The 24,271-nt window shown below is 48.6% G+C and overlaps 4 protein-coding genes across 4 annotated transcripts; 1 reads left to right on the forward strand and 3 right to left on the reverse strand.

Moving 5' to 3' along the window:
• Positions 1-2,903: 2,903 nt before the first annotated feature.
• Positions 2,904-3,819, reverse strand: LOC125555591 (protein WIR1A-like). The gene is made up of 2 exons (XM_048718491.2): positions 3,357-3,819; positions 2,904-3,218 (listed from the first exon to the last, which is right to left on the reverse strand). The coding sequence occupies exons 1-2, from the start codon at positions 3,475-3,477 to the stop codon at positions 3,094-3,096; spliced, it is 246 nt and encodes an 81-aa protein (XP_048574448.2). The 5' UTR covers positions 3,478-3,819; the 3' UTR covers positions 2,904-3,093.
• Positions 3,820-5,914: 2,095 nt separating this feature from the next.
• Positions 5,915-6,582, reverse strand: LOC125555592 (protein WIR1B). Its single transcript, XM_048718493.1, has 2 exons — positions 6,346-6,582; positions 5,915-6,224 (listed from the first exon to the last, which is right to left on the reverse strand). Exons 1-2 carry the CDS (start codon positions 6,482-6,484, stop codon positions 6,100-6,102), a joined length of 264 nt encoding a protein of 87 aa, XP_048574450.1. The 5' UTR covers positions 6,485-6,582; the 3' UTR covers positions 5,915-6,099.
• A 2,218-nt stretch (positions 6,583-8,800) lies between these two features.
• On the reverse strand, positions 8,801-24,105 carry LOC125507782 (protein WIR1B-like). The gene is made up of 2 exons (XM_087525452.1): positions 23,984-24,105; positions 8,801-8,921 (listed from the first exon to the last, which is right to left on the reverse strand). The coding sequence occupies exons 1-2, from the start codon at positions 24,100-24,102 to the stop codon at positions 8,801-8,803; spliced, it is 240 nt and encodes a 79-aa protein (XP_087381578.1). The 5' UTR covers positions 24,103-24,105.
• LOC125507780 (uncharacterized) lies at positions 13,286-17,201 on the forward strand. The gene is made up of 3 exons (XM_048672277.2): positions 13,286-14,743; positions 14,884-14,961; positions 15,360-17,201. The coding sequence occupies exons 1-3, from the start codon at positions 13,668-13,670 to the stop codon at positions 16,942-16,944; spliced, it is 2,739 nt and encodes a 912-aa protein (XP_048528234.2). The 5' UTR covers positions 13,286-13,667; the 3' UTR covers positions 16,945-17,201.
• Positions 24,106-24,271: the final 166 nt, after the last annotated feature.

Genomic DNA, 24,271 nt, shown 5'->3' on the forward strand with positions numbered 1-24,271 from the left:
AGTTGGTGCTTTAACAAAATATATGAACCATGGGTCTATATTTTATTTTATTTTTGTAATTATAGGTTAAATAGATATCGGCAGTTTGTTTGTAGGAGTAAGTATGAAACCTATCTTTAGCTCTTTTTTTCGAGAGTACGTCAATGACGTATCATATTTTTATAGAAGGCAGAAGTTTTAGCTCTTTTTTAAGGTCGGACAATATTTGGGTCAGTTGCCAATCATAGTTTGCTTGATTTTCATATAGTTGTGCACACGATTTGTGGACTATATCGAACCTCTTCATTAGTTTTGCTTAGCTCCTTGACCACACTGTTGGATACGTTCTCAGTTTGTGCTTCAATGATAAAGGTGTGTACTACTAACTCAATCCAGACATGTCTAGATTCATGCCGAATTGTCTTTTTTGGGAGGACTGTATTTTTATTTCTTTTGTTCGATAGTGAAATGAAGTGATTGCGAAAAGAAAAACGACACCATTGAATTTGATCTGCAAGACTACTTCGACACGGTGGCGGCCGTCGGTGAGTAAGTCCAAGCGTGGCTATGAGGGGCAACTAGGCGATGCCACTGTCTGGCGCGAGACCGCCTGGCGCCCCCACGAGGAACCCGTTTCCAAGAACGGCGAGTGACCGATCCACGCACAGGCGGGCCACCACGTCCACCCTCTCGCCACCTCACGCAGAAGTTGCTCCTCAAGGAGTCGCGCGAGGAGGCCGCGCACGAGGACGAGGAGGAGCCTGGCCTTGCTCTTTCCGGTGTCCCCTCGCATGGTCCGGCTAAACCAGCTGATTCCCGCACTCTGAATCGCGTGACCTCCATGCACACACCATCCACTCACCTCGAGCAATAGCCTCCGATCGAGGCGACCCGGGTAATTCCCTCCGGCCAAAAGTGGCGCCAACCTCGAGGATTAAAGCAAATGAGTACAACCTCAGCAGCCTATAGGGGTGTGTGAGTGCGTGCGCGCGCGCTTCTGTGTGGAACTTGAGAAAACATTGGAGCGATACAATGACAACAAGTGCTCAAGCACATCAGTTCGCCTGACAGTCACCACTGACAGTGTCACTCTTGACCTTCAGGTCGGCATGTCGATAACGACCCTATCACGATTTTTACAGTACTGTATACTGCAAAGTACCACATTTTTTTAGCAATATACTTTCTTTTTGAGGAATCATTACTGTAAATTGAACATGTATCATGAGTTGAATTTTGTTTCGATTAGAGATTGCTTTCACCATCATTGTCTGGCTTTACTTCTTATTTTGCGAAATCATTGTCTGGCTTTAACACCAACAGAATTTATAGGTAAGGTATGCATACTGCTAGAGCTAAGGATACACATAGTAGATCATGAGTTGAATCTAGTTTCACTCAAAGCTTTCGGGTACTCTTTGTTACCTGACTTTACCCAAACAGAATTTATTCACTGTCTCCATATTCTGTCAACTGTGTCTGCGAAACCTGGAATCATCAACGCATCTATTTTGGAACTGCTGCCTAGCCAGGGAGGTATGGAGCACAGCGGCAGAATGGAAGGGATGCCGGTCGCTAGAGCTACCAGCGCAAGATCAAAGCTCCACCGCAAACGCTGTCAGAGACATCCTATCAAGAGCAACCGCAAGAGAAAGAAAAGGGGTTAAGACCATGATCATGATGATCACATGGGAAATCCGGTGTGAGCGCAACAACTGTATTTTCAGGCAAAAGCAAGCAAAAGCATCAGATATAACCCAAGCGATTCGACGAAGCATGGAACAATGGCGCTTGGCAGGAGCAAAAGCCCTAGAGAACCTGTTTGGGGATTTTGTTTGTTTTTCTCGAATACACACGAGTGTGCGTATCACATATTATAGAAGGAAAGGGTAGAAACCCTCCACACATGAACTACAATGTTATTTACAGGTAGCCCTCGGCCATCCCACCCGACTACTCCATTTAAGGACTACTCATTACTCTCCCACAATGCAAGGCCCACCACAAACGCCTCGACTTCCCCTCGTAGTAATCCTGCCTGCTTCCATGCCCCGGCTTCGGTTTCAATGCTCCTGAGCGCCTTGAGCGTGGATGGCGCCTCTCCGTTGAAAACCACTGCATTCCGGTGAGTCAATAGTTCCCATAGGACCAAGATAGATGTCCTAGGCACCTTCCAATGCTATCCAATTTCCTCCTGCCCGATACACCATTCTGGAAGAGACTCCGTCACTGTTGGAGCACGCTCAGGTTGTCCCAAGGCCAGGCACACCTTGCTCCATACCTCCCTAGCAAAGACACATCCGATCATGATGTGGGTGATGGTCTCCTCCTGCTGGCCGCAAAACGGACACGAGCTTTGGTGGGGGAGTCCCCGTCTGGCGAGTCGGTCAGAGGTCCAACACCTATTCCTCATAGCCAGCCAAATGAAGAACTGACGCTGCAGGGGCGCCCGTGATTTCCACGTGAACTCCGCCGTTGGTGCAACCTCAAGTCCCGCGAACTTGGCCGCGTATGCCGATCGTGCCGAAAATATGCCATCCTTCTCCCACGCCCAACGTAGCTTGTCCTGTGCATCCTCATGCAGGGCCACGTTCTCCACTCGCTGCCATACGTCCAGGAACTGGCGGAGCATGACGGCCGTAAGCTCAGGCCCAATGTCCGCCGCCCACGAGTGATTTGTGATGCGAGATAGTTGCCTTTGTTTTACTCAGGCCGGCGGCCTGTCACCCATTCTCTTTGTTCTGTTTTCTTGGTTCAAGTCAGCTTGAATCCCCATTGTCAACAACTCTGTTTTACCATATGCTCCCTACCTAAATCAGATGAAGCCAGCAATGCTGGATCTTTCAAAAGAAAATTGATCTATAAATTCCGAGCCAAACTTTCTTCACACAAACTGACCGAGAGTTCACATCAGTTTCCAGATATGCAGCAATATATATCCAGTTTTATTCAGAGTGTAAATAGAACAGGAAACAATATTACTGTGTATAAGGTGATGCATGGCAGTAGAATAACTTGCGCTGACACGTCGGAGGCATGCATGCATGCATCTAGGCCGTCGTTCAGTTACATACATCGATCGATCTTTGCATTATTTTTAGGGGAATTCCTTACTTAGGGTTGGCCAGCAGCCGGTGGGTAGCAGCGGTAGTTACGGAGGCACCCACGGCCGGTGTAGGGTTTACCAGCACCACCCGTCGACGGGACAGCAGGGCGGTTAGGGTCGAAAGCACCAGAGCCTGGACGGGAAAAGTGGAAAACCATGAACGTATGTCATTCAGCAGGACATCATATTACTAGCTAATCAATTCGAAATATGACAACGAAATGAAGGAACACATTTGAAGGGAATTAAACACAGTCAAGTGTCGACTGACCTGCAGTGGCGTCGCCGGCGGCGGCTCCAAGGCAGACGGAGCTGTTGATGATGACCGCGGCGATGACGACGAAGAGAGCGATCTGCAGGAGCACCGTGGGGCGGCGGCCGGCAGACGCCATGCTGATGATTCGAGTCTGCTAGCTAATGATTCGAGCGAGGCTTTGAGAGCTGGGTAGCTAGCTGTGTACGCCCCGCTGTGATGCTTGCTGGGCGAAGAAGGCCCGTGCGTACGTATTTATAGGCCGTCCGAGAGAGAGAGAGAACAAGCAGCATACTAGTATCTTGGTACTACCAAATTTCTACGGTTAGTCAAGGCTGGTGAGTGCATGACGACTGGCGAGAGAGACCTCGCTCGATCGACGACCCGACGCATGCGGCGACGACGGACGATTAGTCCCTAGGGCCGCGCAGGAAGAGAAGATTCTCCTTCACCATTTTTCTCCGGTTAGTCAACAAGCTAGGCTGCTGGCGACGTCCCTCAACCGCTAGTGTTTCCATCCCCGGGTGGTCCTTGTTTGTTCTCCCTCTGCTTCCTTATGTGTGCACTACACGTTAAATTAGAGCTTTAAGGATTTGTGAGACATGTCATCTTATTTTTTATGACTTTTCTATTGCTACGATTTTCCTACCCTATGAATCAAAGAAGGCCTGTAAGAGGCTAAGGCCCAGTTCTTTTGGGCGATTCTCCCTGAATCACCCCCCCCCCCCCCCCCCCCCCCCCCCGCTTCTTCCAGAATCACCACTCCAACTTTGAAAGAAAAGGCTTTTTCGTTCTTCTACGTGTGCTTAAACTATTAGATTGACGTCTGACAGGGCCATCATTGAGAGTCAATGCCCCTTTGTTTTGAGAATAAAGTGGATATCATTGTCATTGACAGCTTTGATAAACCCAAGATTTACCCGGATTGACACAGCCTCAACTGTTGTTTGACCCACGAACGCTCATCAAATGCAGGATCAGGCTAGAAAAATTGCACGTCGCAGTGTGGCTCGACGTATGCCGAGTCTAAAAACACGGATACTCACTTTAATCTAAATCGGTCTTACCGGTAAGCCGAGTGCCCGTGAAGTGGATCTCGGCTTATGATCTAAGCCGGTCTAATATAAGCAGAGTGGCATAAGCCGGGTGCAGCACTCGGCTTACAGTGTCAAGGTTTAAATAGTCTTCTCCGAGTAAGTTTCATATTCGTCTTTATTTAATTTTCTTGTAGTGAATCGAGGGGAGAGGATGCCACAGTTGCCGTGACGTCTGATCCACACGCTTGCAGCCATCTAATGGGTAATGCGAGTAAGTATGTTAGCAACCTACCTAGCGAAGGCACTCCACACCTAGAAGGATGCAATGCCAGACCAATAGGTCAAGACGTGAGCGAAGGCCCAACCATGAGTTCAATGGGCCGTAGTGGATCTCCTACATGTTTGGGGCCAATGAAGAATAAGTAGCATAGTGATATAAGCGTGTGAGGGGTTGGTATGTGTGGTTCTATCATGGGTTGGATCGGCACGGCTGGCGGCTTGCAACCTTTATCCTCTTCCTCCCTTGCGGTCTACATGGGATTGACACGGCAACTTGAGGGACCTTGCACTCTCTATCACATTGGTGGAGCAAAACATGTTCGGAAGCAACATCACCAGTAAAAAGGCCATGGCATCCATCACCATGCTAGTTTTCTTCTAACACAATACCGACGCAGACGCTCATACATACGCACATAAGCTCATCCTTAAAAACGCACGCACACACATCCAATCCCTATGAGCACCTCCGAGAGACTGAGCTGGCATTGACTATTAGAGTAATATGTCACATATCGTGACATATCTCATGATCCCCTAAATTGAGGAGAATCGTTATTATTGCGATCTCCCATTTATGGTTAGGATTGTAATATTTGTCTATATATTAGCATGCAATGGAAAAACCCAAGTGTGGAAAATTCCCCTAATCGCTTTCATGGCATTAGAGCCTAGCGATCCTCACGCTTCCGCACCCACCTCCTAGCGCCACCGGCCCCCTTCTTTCCCTAAACGGTTTCATTGACGAAGTCGCCACAGACATGTTCGTAGTCGATGGGAACATCTCTGCCCACTAAACGCACATCACCAAAAGGCCTGAAATAAATCCAGAGAAATGCTAGACCAGGAACGCACATCTACTGGGCTAGGGACTGTCCTCCTAACTATCTAACCGCAGTTTGGTTCGTCTTCACCATCCTAGTTGGTTGGACCATTTGAAATAAGAGAAACACTCGTGTGTTCCAACACAAATCAACACCAGCACCGGTTATCTTCGGCATCATCAAAAGGGAAGCTTGACTTTGGGTTTTGTGGGTGCAAAAGAATAGGGTACTAACATAATACCGAGGAAGTAATGAACCCTTTTGTATTTGAGGTGATGCGTAACAAATTTTGTTATCCTTTTTAATTAATGGATGAGGCAAGCTTATGCCTCTGTTTCGATTATTATTTTTTACTTTTTGCATTGATATATAGCCGTAAATTCCGAACCAAACGTAATATCATCTTCACAAAAATTGACCATGCATTCACACGAAATTTCAGACATGTAACAATCCAGATTTATTCGAGTTTAAGTCGGTACAAGTACATCACGAGAGGGTATTACCGTGTACATAAGGTGGTGCGTGACAGTGTAGATTAACTTGTGTTAACCAGTTACATATATCGATGGATCCTCGCATGCATTATGTCTGGGAGATGGGATCTGCGCCCGGATGTAATTAGGGCTGGCTACCCACTGGTGGTTTACATCCGTAAACTGTGCGGCACCCACGGCCGGTGTAGGGTTGACCGGGACCGCCCGGCGTCGGAACAGCAGGGACGTTAGGGTCGAGAGCACCGGTGCCTGGACGGGAAACCATGGACGTCCGTTATTCGGCACTCAGCAGGTCGAGGTCAGCATGTATAACATGTTAATCAATTACAAAAATGGGAAGGAAATGAACGGACACCGTCCGACGACTGACCTGAGGCGGCGGCGGCGTGGACGGCGGCTCCAAGGCAGACGGAGCTGTTGATGATGACCGCGGCGACGACAACGAAGAGAGCGATATGCACGAGCGCCGTGGGACGACGGCCGGAAGCTCTGCCACCCAGGGACGCCATGCTAGCTGGTGTGTCTCGAGCGAGCTGGCTGTGAGAGCTCTAGCTGCCTGTGTACGTACGTCTGCTATCCTGCTGTGATGCTTGACGATGGAAGAAGGCCCGTGCCAATTTATAGATTGTCCGGCGTCGAGAGAGATATCAATCGTGCGTTCTCGTGTATTTGCGGTGCCGCCGAATTTCTACGGTTAGTCAAGGCCGGTGATCAGTGGTGGCCATGCACAACGACCGCGGAGGAAGAGATCGACGACCGACGATTAGTCACTACGGCCGCGCAGGAAGAGACAGATTCTCTTCTTCATTTTTCTTCGGTTAATCAACAAGGGCCCCATCTCGCTCTTTCTCTGTCCGGCCTACTGCTTACTTTATACGGAGTATCTACACTACATTGACTACAAGTACCCCTGAAAGAAAAATACACACTACAAGTTAATTTAGAGCTCCAAAAGGAAAAGTTTCCTCGCTCGATATGTGTCTGTTTCTTTCTTTCTTATTATAAGGACCTGAACATCCAGCGAATATCAGATTTTTAGGCACCACAAAACAAATAGTTTTTCTGGCAAATTGCGTTCGTTGAGGATGTCAATTTTAGTTGACGGACACAACAAATCCGCCACAATTCATTTTTTACAGGAAATTGCCACGTTTGCAAAACTAAATTTAATATCCTCACACCAATACAAATTACCCTAAAAAACGTTCGTATTGCCATTTCAAAAAATCCGACGTCAGATTTTTAATCTTTCGGCATTATTATTAGAGTAACTCCAAACGGGCGACCCATTTCGTCCGTCCATGTCCGTTTGAGCCGTGGCGGACAAAAACGCCGACCCAACGAGGCGACTCAAACCCAAAATGCGTCCGCTTCGTGTCTACGCTGACACATTTCAAGCTCAAATTTTGGCCTGAAATACGTCGGCGCGGACACGAAGCGGACGCACCTCGCGTCCCCTCAGTGTCCGCAGCAGCCCCACAAGTCAGCCAGCCAACCACCACATGCGGTAGTATTAAATGCGGCCACCTACCTCGGACCAGTCTGGCAATGTGTGGAAGAGTCGTGTGCCGTCCTTTTTAATGAAAGCATGCGGTGCGCCAAGCCTCATCCACTTCCATCTCTCCCGTCCACATCTGGACACGCTTGCCCCCTCACCGGCGACCAGCAAATCCTAGCAAACGAAACCCTAGCCAGTCAGCCACCAGCCATGGGCTTCTTCAGCGGGAAGGGGAAGGGGGAGTTCAGCTTCGACGCGAGCTCTTCCCCTGCGCAGCCTCCTGTGTCGGCCAGACGTGGCTCACCACCGCGGGAGAGGGAGCGGCTCTACATACCATTCCACCAGCGCAATGGCACTAGCAGTACCGCCGGCCACTGCAGTATCCGGATATCAACCTGCCACGTGGCAGGCATCTGGACCCGTAGCGGATCCCCATTCTGGCGGTTCCGAGCTCGGTGCGGGCGCACGTCGAGGAGGTTCGCCGGCGTCGTGAGGTCCTTACACCCGAGCAGCGCGTGACGCGTGCATACGTGCCACACTCCCCCAACTAGGAGCGTTGGTTTGCGCTTGAGCACGAGAAGGAGCATCGCCGCGGCGTCCACGTCGACCACGACATTCCGCCACCACCCCTACAAGTTTTGCCAAAGGAGAAGGAGGAGGCGGCGTACCAAGTTGCCCTCAAGGAGGCCCTGCAGCACGCGCTCGAGGTGAGCCGGCTTGAGTAGGACGTCCGTTGGGATGGGCTAGACCAAGCCCTCGCCTTGTCAACGACGGCTCCGTCCACGCCCTGCTTCTCATCCTGCCGGCGCCGCTCGAGCCCAAGGCCGAGCCCGAGCCCGAGCCCACGCCCACACGGAAGCGGTCACCGCAGTCACCCACCTGGGCCGAGGAGTCGACTGGCGAGTACCACGAGTGGATTAGTGCGCCTCCCATCCACTACGCTACGACCCCGGAGGAGGAGGCGGCTCACCTTGAGGGCTGGAAGGCGCATTGGCTCGCCGAGGAGGCGGCCGACTATAAGCGGCAGATGCGTAGGGAGCAGGACAAGGAGGCATTGCGCATTGAGAAGGAGGAGGAGGAGCGTGCCCGCCTCGCTGCATTGCCGCCGCCGTAGCAGACGCCAGAGGAGGCAGCCCTGGCGGCATATCAAGCCGCATTCGGGTGGGCTAGTCCGCCTCCCGTCTTCATCGACCTCACCGGCGGCGACAACGACGATAAGGGCAAGAGCAAGGCACACATACATCTAGGCCGCCGACCATTTACATATATCCATCGATCTTTGCATGCACAGTGTTTGAGAGACGGGGTATGCTGCGCACGGATACAATTAGGGCTGGCTACCCGCCGGTGGTTTACATCCGTAAGCTGTGCGGGTGTAGGGTTGACCACCAGCACCGCCCGGCGTCGGAACAGCAGGGTGGTTAGGGTCGTTGCTACCGGTTGATGCAATCATAATACAACACCATGGTTAAGTGGTAATCCAGGTGGCAAACGGTTAGAAAAACAGATTTTTGAAATGGTTGTATGATGATTCATTCCATTTGCCTCTTAACAATGATAATAGTGAGCTTAACAATGGTTTGGATGCCATCGAAAAAGAAGTGCAATGTTGTGGACGAATAAGTTAAATATGCCCAGTCCTCCAAATTCAAGTGGCCTGCAGACCAGCGACCATCCCACTAAGCATTTTCCACCTGAAGCAGAGCTCTCACCGGAAGTGATGCTTGCCATTGCGATTTGCACCAAAATCAAAGGAAGCGTTTCCGTCATGCACGCATGCATACACCGGAGGGACCCATTCCTTTATTTTCTTTCTCACACCAAAATCAAAATACATCCCATGTGCCTACGTGTTCGTCTCAACCGCCGCCACCACCCAATGAAGGAATCGTCCCTTGCATCCGCTGCTCTCAAGCTACCTGCCTGCTGCAACCTCTTCGGTCGGCGCCAAAAACTCGCCACCGCCGCCGCGATTCCACCCAAGGAATAAGGAATCCTCCAGTGGCGTGCGCCGGTTGCAGGTCGCAGCACCTCCGTCGCCCTGCTCTGTCTCTCCGTAACTGAGTTCTCATAGTCTCTTGCGCTGTTATAACATGCACTAGATTTGTGGAGTTAGCTGCGGCGGTAGTTGAGTTAGTGGCAGCACCTGCGAGTGCTTTGTACTGGTATATATGTACTACTGTTGGAATTAATACAAGTGTGGTTCCAATCATCTTGTGATCTCCTTTCTAACAGAGGCGTGCAGCGGTGCCCAGAGCAGCGAACGTAGTCAGGGAAAAGAGATGGAGCCGAGCCTTGAGCAGGTTCGTGCGGCGCTCGTGCGGCCCTGAGCAGCGAGCGTGGTTGGCGAAAAGATGAGCTCGTGGCCTTCTGCGGGTATGTGGACATGGGCTATCCAGAAGGTCAAGGCCGATTACTACTCCCTCCGTCCGGGTTTATTAGACCCAAAGACCACTTTGATAGGACCAAGGCAGTGCTTAAAAGAAGAGCTTGGAAATTACAGCTGAAATTAGCCAATTAGGAGGTTCTGTTCTAGCTTAAAGTAGATGCTAGCATGCACTGGCTTGCATGCACGGTTCGTAACTGCACACGCGATTAACAAGGCATGGCATGGGAATAGGAAACGGTAAAATACTGCAATTGGAGCAGGTTTAGTGTACGCGCCCTTACAATTCCGGACATGGCTTCCTGGCCAAGAGGCCTTTTAAACCCTGACGGAGGGAGTACATAGCTCCGCCGTTGGAATCCTCCTCTGCTGCCGCTCTAATGAGGTAGGTCCATCTCATCCAGCTTGTTGCCGGCCCCGATTCCGGGCGGCTGCTCCAAATTTCCACGCATGCTGCCCTCCAACCTCCTCGCTTTCTTCCATCACGCATGCTGCCCTCCATCCTCCTCGCTTTCTTCCACCACGCACGTCTGCATTTCGGTGTAACATGTGTTCTATCGATTGCTATTTACTATTGTTAATTATTGGACGGAAGTGATGCTCGGAATATTTAGTAACTTTCTGTCATACCTTCGGCGTGGCGCCACCAATCCTGTAACTAGCTAGGTCCATATTATACTGTGAGTGCATTACTTATTTCACTGACAAATTTGAGAGGTCTGGATTAACTGAAACTTCTGTTCAAAACTACTCTTCTATTTGCATTTTGCGGTTTTGAGTTTTTTTTGTAGCATCCTATCGAAAATGATTACGATCATACTTTTCTGTTTGTGTTCGGGAAGCCAATTGGAGGATGTTCTGATCATTCTTTCCTCTCCTTTTTCGTGAGTTCTTTCCTGAAGATGAGTGATGCTTCAGCAAATCAATTTTAGGATGCCTTTTTAGGATTTCAACGACTAGGTGTGTCGAGGCTAGGAACTTGTACCGTACTATTGAGATGTTCACAAGTTCCATTCCAGCAATGGAACTTTGGATGCTATGTTTTTCTACACAAAAGAAGTTGGTGTCCTCCACGAACGCATTGTCAGTTAGACCAGGAACTACAGGATCAAGATCTTGACAAAACATACAGTTCCAAAATGTAAGTAAATAAATCAAATTTCTTTTTTATCAAAGTTGTAGACCTTTTGGTTATAATAAAAAGGATAAAACATCCTAAGCACAAGGTTTACATCTATCACTTATGCTGTTTTTTTCTTCGAAAAGGAGGTTGAGGCCCCTGGCCTCTGCATAAAAAATGATGCACACACCCATTTTTATTAAATTATTCAACAAAGCATAAAAAAAATTACATCGATCAACCCAAAGCCACCTTCCATTGCGACAGTTGCCCTATCCTACATGCTTTTGTATGGATTTGAGATATGATAATTGAGGTGTCCGGATGTGGATTACATTATTTGAGGGATGGCCGATCAGCGCGTCCGCGGGCATTTGAAGGGCGGGATTTGCCAAGTCCTGTTGTAGACGCTCTAACTAACATATTTAGTAGCTTCCGTCAAATGCACTAGTGCCTCACTAGCAGCCTTCTGTCGAACATTAAATCACCTTCTTTTCACCAGCAGCGGCCTTCCGTCATCTGGACAGAGAGAAGATGGATACATGGTGCCTTTTGATTGGCCAGACAAATGTCCGGACTGCTGCAAAGCCCTAATTTTACGAAAAAACAGATCGTCTAGGCCGGCCCGCAAGCGAATGCGAGTCTGCATTGGATGACAAACTACGCCCAGACAGCTCAATCCGGATACTTGCGGGAGGTTTGAGGGTCCGCTTTGAAGACGCCCTAAAGTTTCTTCACGACTCGGTCCTATCCGCACTGCAGTTATATCCAATCCTGTAGTCTACATACCGCTGCTACATATATATAGTCTATTCTCCAAAACCGGGTTGACTCGTCTCCTCTCACGTGAGGAAGTTGCAGTACAGAATGGAGTAGCGATCTGACAGATTTTAAGATCACGACGACTCGGCGCGCGAAGTCAAGTCCTTCCACCACTTGTATAATCACATGCAACTCTCCCGTACTTTGCCACTGGACATTGTGTACTACAACAAGTAACAAGAGGGGAGCACACTTGCTTGTAGCCATCAATGGAGCCCGGTCACGGCCAATCGGTATATCGATCTCATTCGATTCGGGAATCCCGGCCACCATCTCTGCACTGCACCCGGCAATGGCGCCGTGGGAGTAGAGCCTCGGCACCTTCCCTCGACGACTTGCCAATCGAGCCGTTATATAATCACACAGACACAACTTATATCAACCTAAACCCTATGGTTGTTTGCCGTTCGCCATTAATTCTCATCACACCACAATTGATAATCCAGAAGAGAAGAGAAGAGGAAGCTAGCACATTATATTTCGACCCAGCATGCAGCCGGCGGCAATGGAGATCGGCCAGCCAGCTGCCCGGCCAGGGCCAGCCATGAGAGTATAGACTGCGGAAGTACCTCCTGCTGCTGGCCACACTGGTGGCCAGCGTCACGTACACCGCAGGCTTCAACCGCCGGGGGTGTCTGGCAGCAGAAGGGCTCCGACGAAGACGGCCAGCGAACTAGATATTTGAGAAGTATCAGTTTCTTATATTTTGGACAACCAATTTCACATATTTGAAATGACCCATTTCGCATATTTTCAAAAACTGGAATAAGCACAATGGCAAAACAAACAGAAATATGTTTCATATATTTGAAAAGTATCATTTTCACATATTTTAGATAATCAATTTCACATATTTGAAATAACTCATTTTCACATATTTTCACAAACTGGAGCGAGCAAAATGGGGAACAACCTGAAATACGTTTCATATATTTGAAAAATACCAGTTTCACATATTTTAGATAATCAATTTCACATATTTGTAATAACCCATTTCAAATATTTTCACAAACTGGAATAAGCAAAATGGGAAACAAACTGAAATACGTTTCATATATTAGAAAAATGCCAGTTCACATAATTCAAAAACTGTCATTTAGAAAAATAATTTCAGTCGTTTGAAAACAAGATTTCACGAATTTTCAAATAATTTGAAATAATCAGCTTCACATTGTGTAAGTAACTAGTTTCACATTTTTGGAATAATTAGTTGCGCATATTTCACACTAAAATATGTTTCATATGCATGAAAACCAAATTTCACTCATTTCAAAGAATTGGTTTCACCAAATTCAAAAAAGTTATTCCACTTATTTCAGAAAACATATTTCACTCATTTGGAACGTTGAAATTTAAACATGTTTGAATGTATTCAGGATTGATCTTGTTTTAAAGATCTTGGCCATAGGAGTTCAAATATATATACGATATTTGAAAAACGGAAAGTGGTATTGTCCTAAAGGTCTTGGCGGCAGAAATTCACAAATGTAAGAAAAAGCATGGACTTTGTGTGGGGATAAATCACAGGCCGCATGCTACTCTCTCTCTCCTCCTGACAAAAAATGGAGCTATACAAGACAAGCTGAGTTGACATAATGAGAGAGATAAAAAAAGCCTGAGAGAATACACGTGAGAAGTAGCAGTGTACACACGTATCTAGACGCAGACGAGCCGCGGATGCTCCAGCACCGGTAGATACCGGAACCAGTAAAAAAGAAGTTTGCGACCTTTCCCGACGACTTGTCGAGCCGTTATATAATCACACAACTTATATCAACCTAAACCCTATGGTTGTTTGCCGTTGGCTATTCTCATCACACCACAATAATCCGGAAGAGGAAGCAAGCTAGCTCATTCCGGCCCAGCATGCAGCCGGCGGCAATGGAGACCGGCCAGGGCCAGCCATGGGAGTACAGACTGCGGAAGTACCTCCTGCTGCTGGCCACCCTGGTGGCCAGCATCACGTACACCGCGGGCTTCAACCCACCGGGGGGCGTCTGGCAGCAGAAGGGCTCCGACGAAGACGGCCACCGCGCTGGCGACCACATCATCAACGACACCGACAACCGCCGGCACCTCGCCTTCTTCTATTGCAACGCCACCGCGTTCATCGCGTCCCTCGTAGTCATCGTCCTCATCCTCATCCTCGCCATACGGCACGACAAGGACAAGGACAAGAAGGACGCCGTGTGGGTCGCCTCAGGCTCAGGCGTCGTGCCGCTGCGGCTTGTCATGGTGCTCGACCTGCTCAGCCTCGTGGGCGCCTACACCGCCGGCACCTGCCGAGACAAGGTGTCATCTCTCTACTCAGCCGCGCTGGTGGCCGCCATTTTCATCTACATCGTGCTTCTCAAGCTGCTGGACCTGGACTGGTGGTGGTGCTTTCCAAACGAAAGCAGCAACTCCTTGTCCACCACCTCCGAGCTCCCGTTGCCGCGGGAGGAGATGAAAGCCGAAGAACGGTTCCGCAAGGTCCTGATGCTTCTGGCGACATTCGCGGTGAGCATCACGTATGTCGCCGGGCTGAGCACACCGGGCGGCTTCTGGGACAGCACCGACGGCAGCCACCGGCCGGGCGACGCCATCCTCAAGGATCACCACAGCCTGCGGCTGATGGTGTTCCTGCTCTGCAACACCACAGCGTTCATGGCTTCCCTGTTCATCACCATGCTTCTCATCATCGACGGCAGGAAGCTCCTTGGGAAGACGGCCCGGACTCGCGAGCTCTACACTTGCATCATCGTCGCGCTAGTCAGCCTCGTCGCCGCCTATGCCGCTGGCAGCTGCAGGAAGAATGACACCACCGTCTATGTGGTCAGCCTTGTTGGCGCCGTTCTGGCATTCATCCTACTCCTGGTACTCCATCGTTTCTTCTACGGCAATTCTTGTTCCAGTCCAGAGCAACAATCTGATGAAAATCAGCAGACTAGTGATAATGCCAGGTACTGAACACATACATAACCTCTTCTTGTTTGAGATTATTTTTGACTGCTTCTTTCTTTCTTTCTTTCTTTCTTTCCTTCTCTCTCTGCAACTGAATCGATCTGTTTCTTCTACTCTGCAATGAATCGAATGGATGCAGTGCTTGTACCGGTGTATTCCTTTTTTTCTCAGCCTGGTTGGCGTCGTTCCGGCGGCGGCAGGCTGGTGATAATGCCAGGTATACTTACTAAGCACATACTTCCTCTATTTTTATTTACTCTGCATATTAGGTTTGACTGAAGTCAAACTTCGTAAAGTTTGAGCAAGTTTCTAGAAAAAAATATAAATATTTATCATAAAAAATCAAAATGATGTGAAAGTATATTCAATAATGAATCTAATGGTATTGATTTGTTATTGTATATGTTAATATTTTTGTTTATAAACTTTGTCAAGTTTATTACAAAGTTTGACTTTGACCAAAGCTAATATATGGACTAAATAAAAAGGAGGGAGTACTACGTACATATCCTCTTCTTCGTCTATAATTAATTGCTTATAGAGTATTAGACCGCTTCATTCTTTCTTTCTATTCAAGACTTGAACTGAACCGAACTATGTGTCTTTCTCTGCCAGCTGCAGTGCTAGCAGGGAAGCTCTGGACAAGACCCGCTCTCTTGTTCTACTGCTCGCCACTCTTGCCGCCACCATCACCTACTCAGCGGGGTTGGACCCACCGGGTGGACTTTGGCAGGATGGGGACATGGCCGGCAACCCGATTCTTCTCACGGCGGATGCTAGGCGGTACAATGTCTTCTACTACTGCAATTCGGTTTCTTTCGTGGCGTCATTGGTGGTCATCATCCTGGTCCAGGAGGAGATTCTCGTCAAGCACCATGTGCTGGAGGCAACCATGATACTCGACCTGTTTGGCCTCGTCGGCGCGTATGCCGCCGGGAGCTGCAGGAACATGAAGCAATCCATCTATGCCATGGCCTTGGCATTCGCCGTCCTGGGCTACGTGGTGATCCATGTTGTCTTCTTCACGCTGGATCATGAGGAAAAGAAGAATCACGACAATAATGAAGATCCGGTGCTTGAGGATAGGCGCAAAGTGCTTGAGGATAGGCGCAAACTGCTTGAGGAGAGGCGCAACCAGTTTCTTGACAAGAGGCGCAAACGGTTGTTACTCTTCGCAATCTTGGCCGCGACCATCACCTACCAAGCCGGCCTCACCCCTCCGGGCGGCTTCCTGCTCCAGGACAAGCTCGGAAACCACGCCGGTGACCCGGTCCTCCTGTGCAACGACCAGCGCCGCTACAAAGCCTTCTTCTACTGCAACTCGGTGAGCTTCATGTTGTCCATCGCTCTCATCATCCTCCTGGTGAACCCCACTGTGTATAGACCAGCCATAGAAAGCAATGCGTTGTCTGTTTGTACGGCGGTGGGCTTGTTTTGTTTGATGGGGGCCTACGCCGCCGGAAGCACGCAGGACGATAAGACATCCATCTACATCTTCGTCTTGGTGGCGCTGGTCCTCTTCGTTGCAGCCGGATTGCTAGTAGTATATTTTGTGGGGGAGCGGAGAAGAAATGCCAATCCAGCAGCAGACATGCGGTCCATATTTGAACAGGATGCCGCTAAGGAGGAAGAAGATAGGAAGAAGGAGGAAGAAGAAAGAAAGGAGGTAGAAGAAAAGAAGAAGGATGCAGAAGAAAGGAAGAAGCACGCGAGGCGCAAGTACCTGATGCTGGTAGGCATCTTGGTGGCAAGCGTAGCCTACCAGGCCGGACTGGAACCGCCCGGCGGGATGTGGCAGAGCAGCAGCGACGAGCACGAGGCGGGCAGCCCGGTGATGCAAGATAACATGAGGGGCCGGTACCTCTTCTTCTTCTACAGCAACTCAATTTCTCTTGTGGCTTCCATCGTTGTCATCATCATGCTGCTACCGCATTGGCTGCCCAAGAAGAAAGAAGAATGTGAAGATTGGTCGCTGAGGGTGATGAACAAGACGATCATACTGGATTTGGTTGCTCTCCTAGGGGCCTATGCAGCCGGCTCCTGCAGGGGGTGGAAGACATCTATGTATGTCGTCGCGCTCATCGTTGCCGTGCTGGGCTACTTTGCCATCCATATGAAACTGTCATTATGCCGGCGGAAGAATCCTCGTCGTTATGGGAGCATTGAGAGGCAGAACAGCCAAGGAAATCAGCCAGTCTGACTCATTTATCTGTGTGCCTCCCTGTAGTATAGCCCTACTAATGTGAGGGCAATCCACAAAGTAGTCCAGAATTCAGGGCAATTGCTCATTTGAGCTGTGATCTAATCTGTTTTGCCTCTAATCAGCTTATCTCTGTCCAGTCTCTACCCTGCTTTAGCTCTCCCCCTTTTTAGTGATGTAATAGGGTTACTCCCTAGGCAGGTATGTGTATCATAATAATCCAATGAATATGGCACAATTACCAGATTCTGTGTGCACTCTCTGCGTCGTAATTATATCTCTGTATTTAGGAAAATGAATCCTTTGTTACGACTACTGAAACATGGTATGCCACTAGGTTACGAAATCTCCCTGGTGTCGTGTAAGCCTAAGGTTGATAAGAAAGTAGATACAGAGTGACCACATAACAGTAAATCAATGATGGAGAGGAAACATACATTGAGTCAGGGGCCCTGGATACCTTCGGCTGCAAAAACTCCCTGTTGGGGAAATTCACCGAACACCTGCTGGGCACCTCGATCTGAGCTAGCATTTAGCCGTCGCCGGCCACGGGAAGTAACCATGGATCAATACGCTAGCATCGGAGCTCAGAGGTTGGTGCCACTTTTGGCTGGAGAGAATTCCCCGATCGTGAGTCTGCCTCGATCGAGGCTGTTGCTGGAGGCGAGTGGATGGTGAGCTCATGGAGGTCACGCGATCCAGAGTGCGGGAATCAGCCACGTCGTACACGTTGAGGAGCGCCACGCCCGACGCCATCGGGACGCCCACCGTAAACAGGACCCGCCGGAGGATGCGGTCGAACACCACCGTCGGGAAGCTTGTCGCCGCCGTCCTCCTCCTCGCGCGCGGCCTCCACGAGCGACTCCTCGAGGAGCAACTGCTGCGTGGCGAGAGGATGGACGTGGTGGCCCGGCTTGTTTTTTTGAGGATCTGGTGGACGTGGTGGCCCAGCTGTGCGTCCGTGTAGTCCTGGCCATGGGAAGCCCGGCCCGGCCGGCACGATGGCCGGGCCCGGGCCCATCGTTTTTGTGCTTTCCTAAAGGGGCCTGGCCCGAGGCCGATCGGGCTTTTACGCGTTTAGGCCGGGCTTGGGCTCAAAAAACAGGCCCGATGGCTGGCCCGGGCCGGGCACGGGCCTAGATTTTTTGCCTCGGGCTTGGCTAGGCATATGCTAGTAGGTTGTATTCTTGGCTAATAAAAATGCTTGACAACATATACACAAGGAGCTTTGACTACCAGAAGCTTTTATTCAGAGTGTACATCAAACTCATTTATACTACTATACAACAGAAAACCTCCACAATCCGCATCAACTATCCTATCTTAACTTAAGAGGAGAAATTTCCGAAGAAAACTGAACAAATAATGAACTATCCCAAACTACTTGACTTCAACAAAGCTCCATAATGTGTAGTCCTTTTGCCGTCCTACTCATCGTCTTCCGTCAGTGTTGACCGAACAACAATGTCAGTGCATCTTCTTTAATTCTTTTTGCTCCAGTATCAATGAATAAAAGGATTACTCCAACATGAACATATCCAGCAGAATAAAAGGATGCAGACGGATAGAGCACATAGCTATGTGCTTGTGTTGCAAACAACAAATGAGCAGACATGCTCTCTCCTTCAAGTTATGCGTTTGCAAAGATGCAGCCAACAGGTCAATGTTGAGTAATTATGGACACATCCAATGGAGCAGAGCTGAGGAGTTAGCCATGGAGGGAGCCACTATTAAAGAAAACTTTATACATAAAATCTTATCAGCAGCGCGGTATAAAAACAGACGCTACTACTACTTAGCAGTAGCGCACTTCAAAAAAAGCACACTACTAATACACTGGTAGCAGTAGCGTGTTAGGTGATAGGAGCGCTACTGCTACAATTGCCAAGGTGTTGCCCCCAAACCATGTATTGTAGTAGCGCCCTTCCAGTAGACGCGCTACTGCTAACGTACTTAGCAGTAGAGCGTTCCGCCAACACACGCTACTGCTAAAGTCTCATTCCCCTCGCGCCTAAGTTTAGTCCCATATTGTTAAGCGAACAGGGTGTTTATCATCTTAAATATGTTACTTCTCAAACCATCACAAGCACTTAGTCTTCATTGAACTCTATGTGTAGGGTCTGTGGCCGCAATAGGAATCTTCACCGGTTTTCCTATTGACAATTTAGATTCTACACAAAAAAAACATTGATGACTAATGTATTTTTTGATTTTGTTTTACATGCTTAGCCTTAGTAGTAGCGCGTTTGCAGAAGGCACTATTGCTATGGATTTTAGCAGTAGCGGTGGCGGCGCTCCTGTATCATATCCTTCCTGAAGCCGCCGTTTTGGAGTTCACGATTCGTTGTATGCGGCTTCATCTCTTCATGGTAGTGTGCTAGGGGTGGTGTTGCTGCGCTCAACGCTTTTGTATCCTGCCTTGGGTGTGTGTGGTGTTGCCGTGCGTTTGTTCCGGATGATGTTGATCTTTGATTTATATATAAAGCGGGGCGGAAACCTTTTTGGATAAAAGGTTTAAACATTACACCCAACCTCTGCATAACTAACATGTACACAGCCAAACAAAGTCCTCTCGCACGAACAAAAAATAAAAAAAGGCAAAATACAAAGAAACATGTAGAGTCTGTACAACGCCTAAAGCGGAGGTGAGGCAATCCTAAGATCATGCTGCCACCCATGTTGGATAAAAGTATCCCTCGCCGTATCCTCCAATCGTGTACACATCTTCGTAAACAGGTCTCAATTCTCCACATGTTGTAGAGAGGACCATAAACAAAGAGTGCCGGTACATCTATAGATAACCTGCATCAGAGAAGTACTTTTATCATTAAAAACTTTATCATTTCTACATAGCCAAAGCGACCAGATAACGGCAAGTGCTCCCACCCTAAGAAGAGTTCTAAACATGTGATCAATCCTATGTAACCACTTGTCAAATACATTAACAACACTACAGGAGGATACAAGCCAGAAGCTATCTGGATGACTGACCATATAGAACGAGTCAATTTGCATTGGAAGAACAAAATGTTTTACTGTCTCATCATGGTGACAAAAGACACATTGCGAACTTTCATGCCAATTTCTCTTAATAAGATTATCTTTAGTAAGAATGACTCCACGATGAAGATACCACGCAAATATTTTATTCTTAAGATGTATCTTCATCTTTTAGATCTTCTTATTATTATCAACTAGCACATCAGACTAGATTAACGCTCTATACATAGACTCCATTGATAATTGTCCATTCCCATGTAGGCTCCATCGAAATGTATCAGACCCATGTGACAATTGCACCGTGGACAACCGCTGAAGCAAGATGTACCATGATTGGAGTCTGGATCCAATTAAATCTCTTTTGAATGTCACATTTGGCGGAAATGATTGCATTACCGTGGCGATAGTATCACCTTTATGACGTACAATATTGTATAGAGCCGGATATTGTTTCCGGAGTGTGGTGCTTTCTAGCCATTCGTCCTTCCAGAATCTAATTTCCGAGCCGTCCTTAATTGAGAAGGATCCGTAAGAGGAAAAATATTTCTTCATGGCCATTAGACCCACCCAAAAATGAGAATCCCCGGACTTCCAATATACTCCCTCCGATTCCTCTATGTAGTGCGCATAATTTTTCTGTCGATATTCCGATATGTAGTGCGTATTAGCTACTTTGGGCGCCTCTGGACGAAACTATCCCTGCAGTAGCACACCCGCACGCAACGAGCGCCTTTATCCCCTTCCTCCAGCACCAACACCTCGGCGGCGGAAATTTCAGGAGATGGAGGCCGGCGTCTCCGGCATCTCCGTGTCCGCCTCCGGCGTCCTTGTGTCCACGGTCGCGTCTCCGGTGACGTTGCCCCGCATCCGGCGCCTCCGCGTTCATGGCCGGCCTCCGGCGTCGTCGCATCTGCTGCTGGTGTCTCCGTCTCCGCATCTAGTCGTCGCGGTTGCATTTGGTGCCTTCGCGTCCACGGCCGGCCTCCGGCGTTGTCGTCGCATCTGCTGCTGGTGTCTCCGCCTCCGCATCTGGCGTCGTTGTGTTCGCATCCGGTGTACGAGAACAAGATCAGTGCCGGTTTCCTCTGCACAGATACTCCAGCCAGTGTCTCCGCATCCACGGCCGACATCTCTGGCATGACCGGGTCCACAACTGGCGTCACTGGTCGGCGCCTCCGGCGCCACTGTGCCCCTACCCTGCATCCCGAGAAGGAGCTCCAGCACGAGCGCGCGGAGGCCGGGGAGCAGGGCGACCTGCCGCGGGAGCTCGGCGCGCGCGTGGAGCTCGTCCACCATCCGCCAACGCACCCAGCAGCCGCGCCTCAGAGTTTTGCCAGCAGCGCGCGTCCGACCAGCGTATCCTCGTCCGCCATGGCGGCGTCTCCTCCTCCAGCACGTCCATGGCTGGCGCCGTCGCGTCCTTGGCCCGCATACTCGCTTCCCTTGCCGGCTTTGCTAGCTGGTCGTGGGCGCTCGTGAGGGGCAGACGGAGGTGGCCATCGTACTAGTACTGGTACTCTTTGCACTGTCGAGGCCATAGTAGTACTAGTACTCGCATGAGAGGCCGGGGGCTTTCTCGTCCAAAACGCAGTGCCAGCAGGTATGTGGAATAAAATGTATGCGCACTAGATTTTGAAATGGAGGAAGTACTTGGGATATCGCTTAAAACCCACATATTTCCTCCTCAGGAGGGTTTGCCATAGCCAGACATACATATATTGCCATAATTTTTTGCTGATCCAAATCTCATGCACGAAAGCTCAAAAAAAAAAGGCATTGGCAAAAAGAATCAAAGATGCCACCAGACGAGTACACTGGATTTAACTATCACATTCACATGGCAGCAAATTCAACCTAAGCATTTGCGATCTTGTACTGAATCGTTGCATTACTCGAGCCACGACACAATTCAACCTAAGCATTTGCGGACTTTTTGAATACTTTTCTTAATAAAAGGGTTGCATGCATCACTCGGATGCAGAGGCTATGGGTGATCATTTTCTCTACTATCTAAAAGAAACGTAAGGTTCCCTCTCCCCTCTTACGTCGCCCACCCTTCGTCCATCCCCATGGCCCCACCCCACCACCGATTTTCTTTCCTCCCTCCACCGGTTTTTTTTTCTGCTGGTTCCCTATTTGTCGGTTTTATTCACATCTGGCTGGATGGACCCGCTATATTTTTGGCAACCAAATAATTCATGTATGGTAACCAATCTTTTGTTTTGTAATACAAACGTGATCAGTACATTTATGGTACGGTAATGAATATCCTCCTTGATTGCGCAAAAAAAATGAATATCCTCTTTGGTAATGCAATAAACTCAATGGAGGTCATCAATTTCCATTCTTTTTTCCACCAATCGGTAAACAAATCAGAAGGAAGCAATCAGATGCATGTACGGAAGATAATCGCGAAGACCGCGCGTGGCATGCAGGAAGAAATTGTCGAGATCTGCGGAAACGAAGGAAAGAAATCTCTAGGCTGCTCGCACTCCCCCATCAACGGCCCTGCACATGCACTATCCATTTGGATTTTCTGAAAACGTGATTCATATATCTCTTTCTTATCCCTATGGCCTATCGTTGTGGGCACGTTTCATTTGTAGACGCGGGCGACCGAACGGGCTCACCGGTGTACCGCACCTCAAGACCATGATTCTCAAGATGCTGCGCCACGGCCGCCCGCCATGTCCGTAGCACCCACTGAGGTGAGCTCCTTGCATTCGCGTACGTGCATTAGCAACCATCACATCAGCTTTCTAATTGTGCTTATGCGTGGTAACAAAGCAGAGAGATCACTAATAAAAAGGCGGCAGCAGCAGCTACTGCTGCAAGAGCAAGACAGGACAGCGAGAGCATGTGACTTCAATTAGAATTCAGATAATAACAATCCTGCGGTAGTGAACAGTGCTTATCTTCTCTGATCATGCTGATGTTGTACATGAGAAATTATAAAGGGGAAGTACAGATTCACGTGGTGAAACAGTTAAGGAGTACAAGCTCAAGACAGTCAATGATTCAAGGCATGCACTAATGTCTACATTCCAGTATGTTGGTATATGTTAATGTATAACCTGTAAATTGTGATCATATGCCATGGGCACTGCTGATGGGATTTCGTCTCCAGAGACTCGATCGTCATCGAAGAGCAAGGTGACAAGGGTGGAAGCTGGACCACATAACATCATGTTGTACTACATGTATTTAGAGTGATCATTGCATGCATCTTTCATTATTTTTGTAAATAAGAAATTTAATATGACGTCTCCTGTGCAGGTAACAGTTGTTTCACTTGCAAATTAGACATACAATACACTTCATCTCCCAAGCGAGGTAGACGACAATATGATTACGTATGTGTTGGTGTTCGAAAAACACAAGCAACTATTCCCTCTGTAACATAATATAAGATATTTTTAGACATTATTGTACTGTCAAAACATATCTTGTTGTAGAGGGAGTAGAACTCAATCTTGGGGTTTCATTGCCCGTTCATATTCTGTCCATATAAAAATGGGACCGAAGGATGCATTACATCTTATATTTGCTTTCTAGCTAAATGTTTATGAACAAGACATGATTTGGCAAAATGTGCATGAGGATTGTAAAGGTATATATTTGCCATGATTGTACTGAACCATTAGAATATTTATGCCCCGTTGCAACGCACGGGCAATTACCTAGTTTTCTAAAAAAAGTGCATCATGAATTGATTTTTGTTTGTGCAGGCACTCTTCATCACGTGACTGTACTGCAAAATGAATTTACTCACTGTCCATCGAACCAAACTTGATTTCATCTTCATACAAATTGACCATGAATTCACGTCAGTTTCCAGACAGACAGACATGCAGCGATTACCAGTTTTATTCAGAGTGCACGTAGAAGTAGGTACACGAGGCGATATAGTTTTACTGTAACTTGTACAGATACTAGAAAGAGGCATGCATGCATATAGTAAGGCCGCGCGCCGTTCAGTTACACATATCGATCGACCGATCCTTGCATTGTGTTGGGGAGATGGGGCCCGCGGACGGGTGTTGTCGACTGACCTACGGCGGCTCCAAGGCAGACGGAGCTGTTGATGATGACCGCGGCGACGACGACCAAGAGAGCGATCTGCAGGAGCGCCGTGGGACGGCGGCCGGCAGACGACATGCTCATGATTCGAGGCTGCTAGCTAATGATTATTCGAGCGAGGCTTTTAGAGCTGGCTCTCTACGTTCTGCTGTGATACTTGCTGGTCGAAGAGGCCCGTGTGTGTTTATAGACCGTCCCTCTGGCCGAGAGAGATAGAGAGAGAGAGACAACGATGTTTACTTGTAGA

The sequence above is a fragment of the Triticum urartu genome, chromosome 5A (assembly GCF_056163025.1).
Source record: "Triticum urartu cultivar PI428250 chromosome 5A, HENAU_Tu73, whole genome shotgun sequence".
Classification (NCBI taxonomy): domain Eukaryota; kingdom Viridiplantae; phylum Streptophyta; class Magnoliopsida; order Poales; family Poaceae; genus Triticum; species Triticum urartu.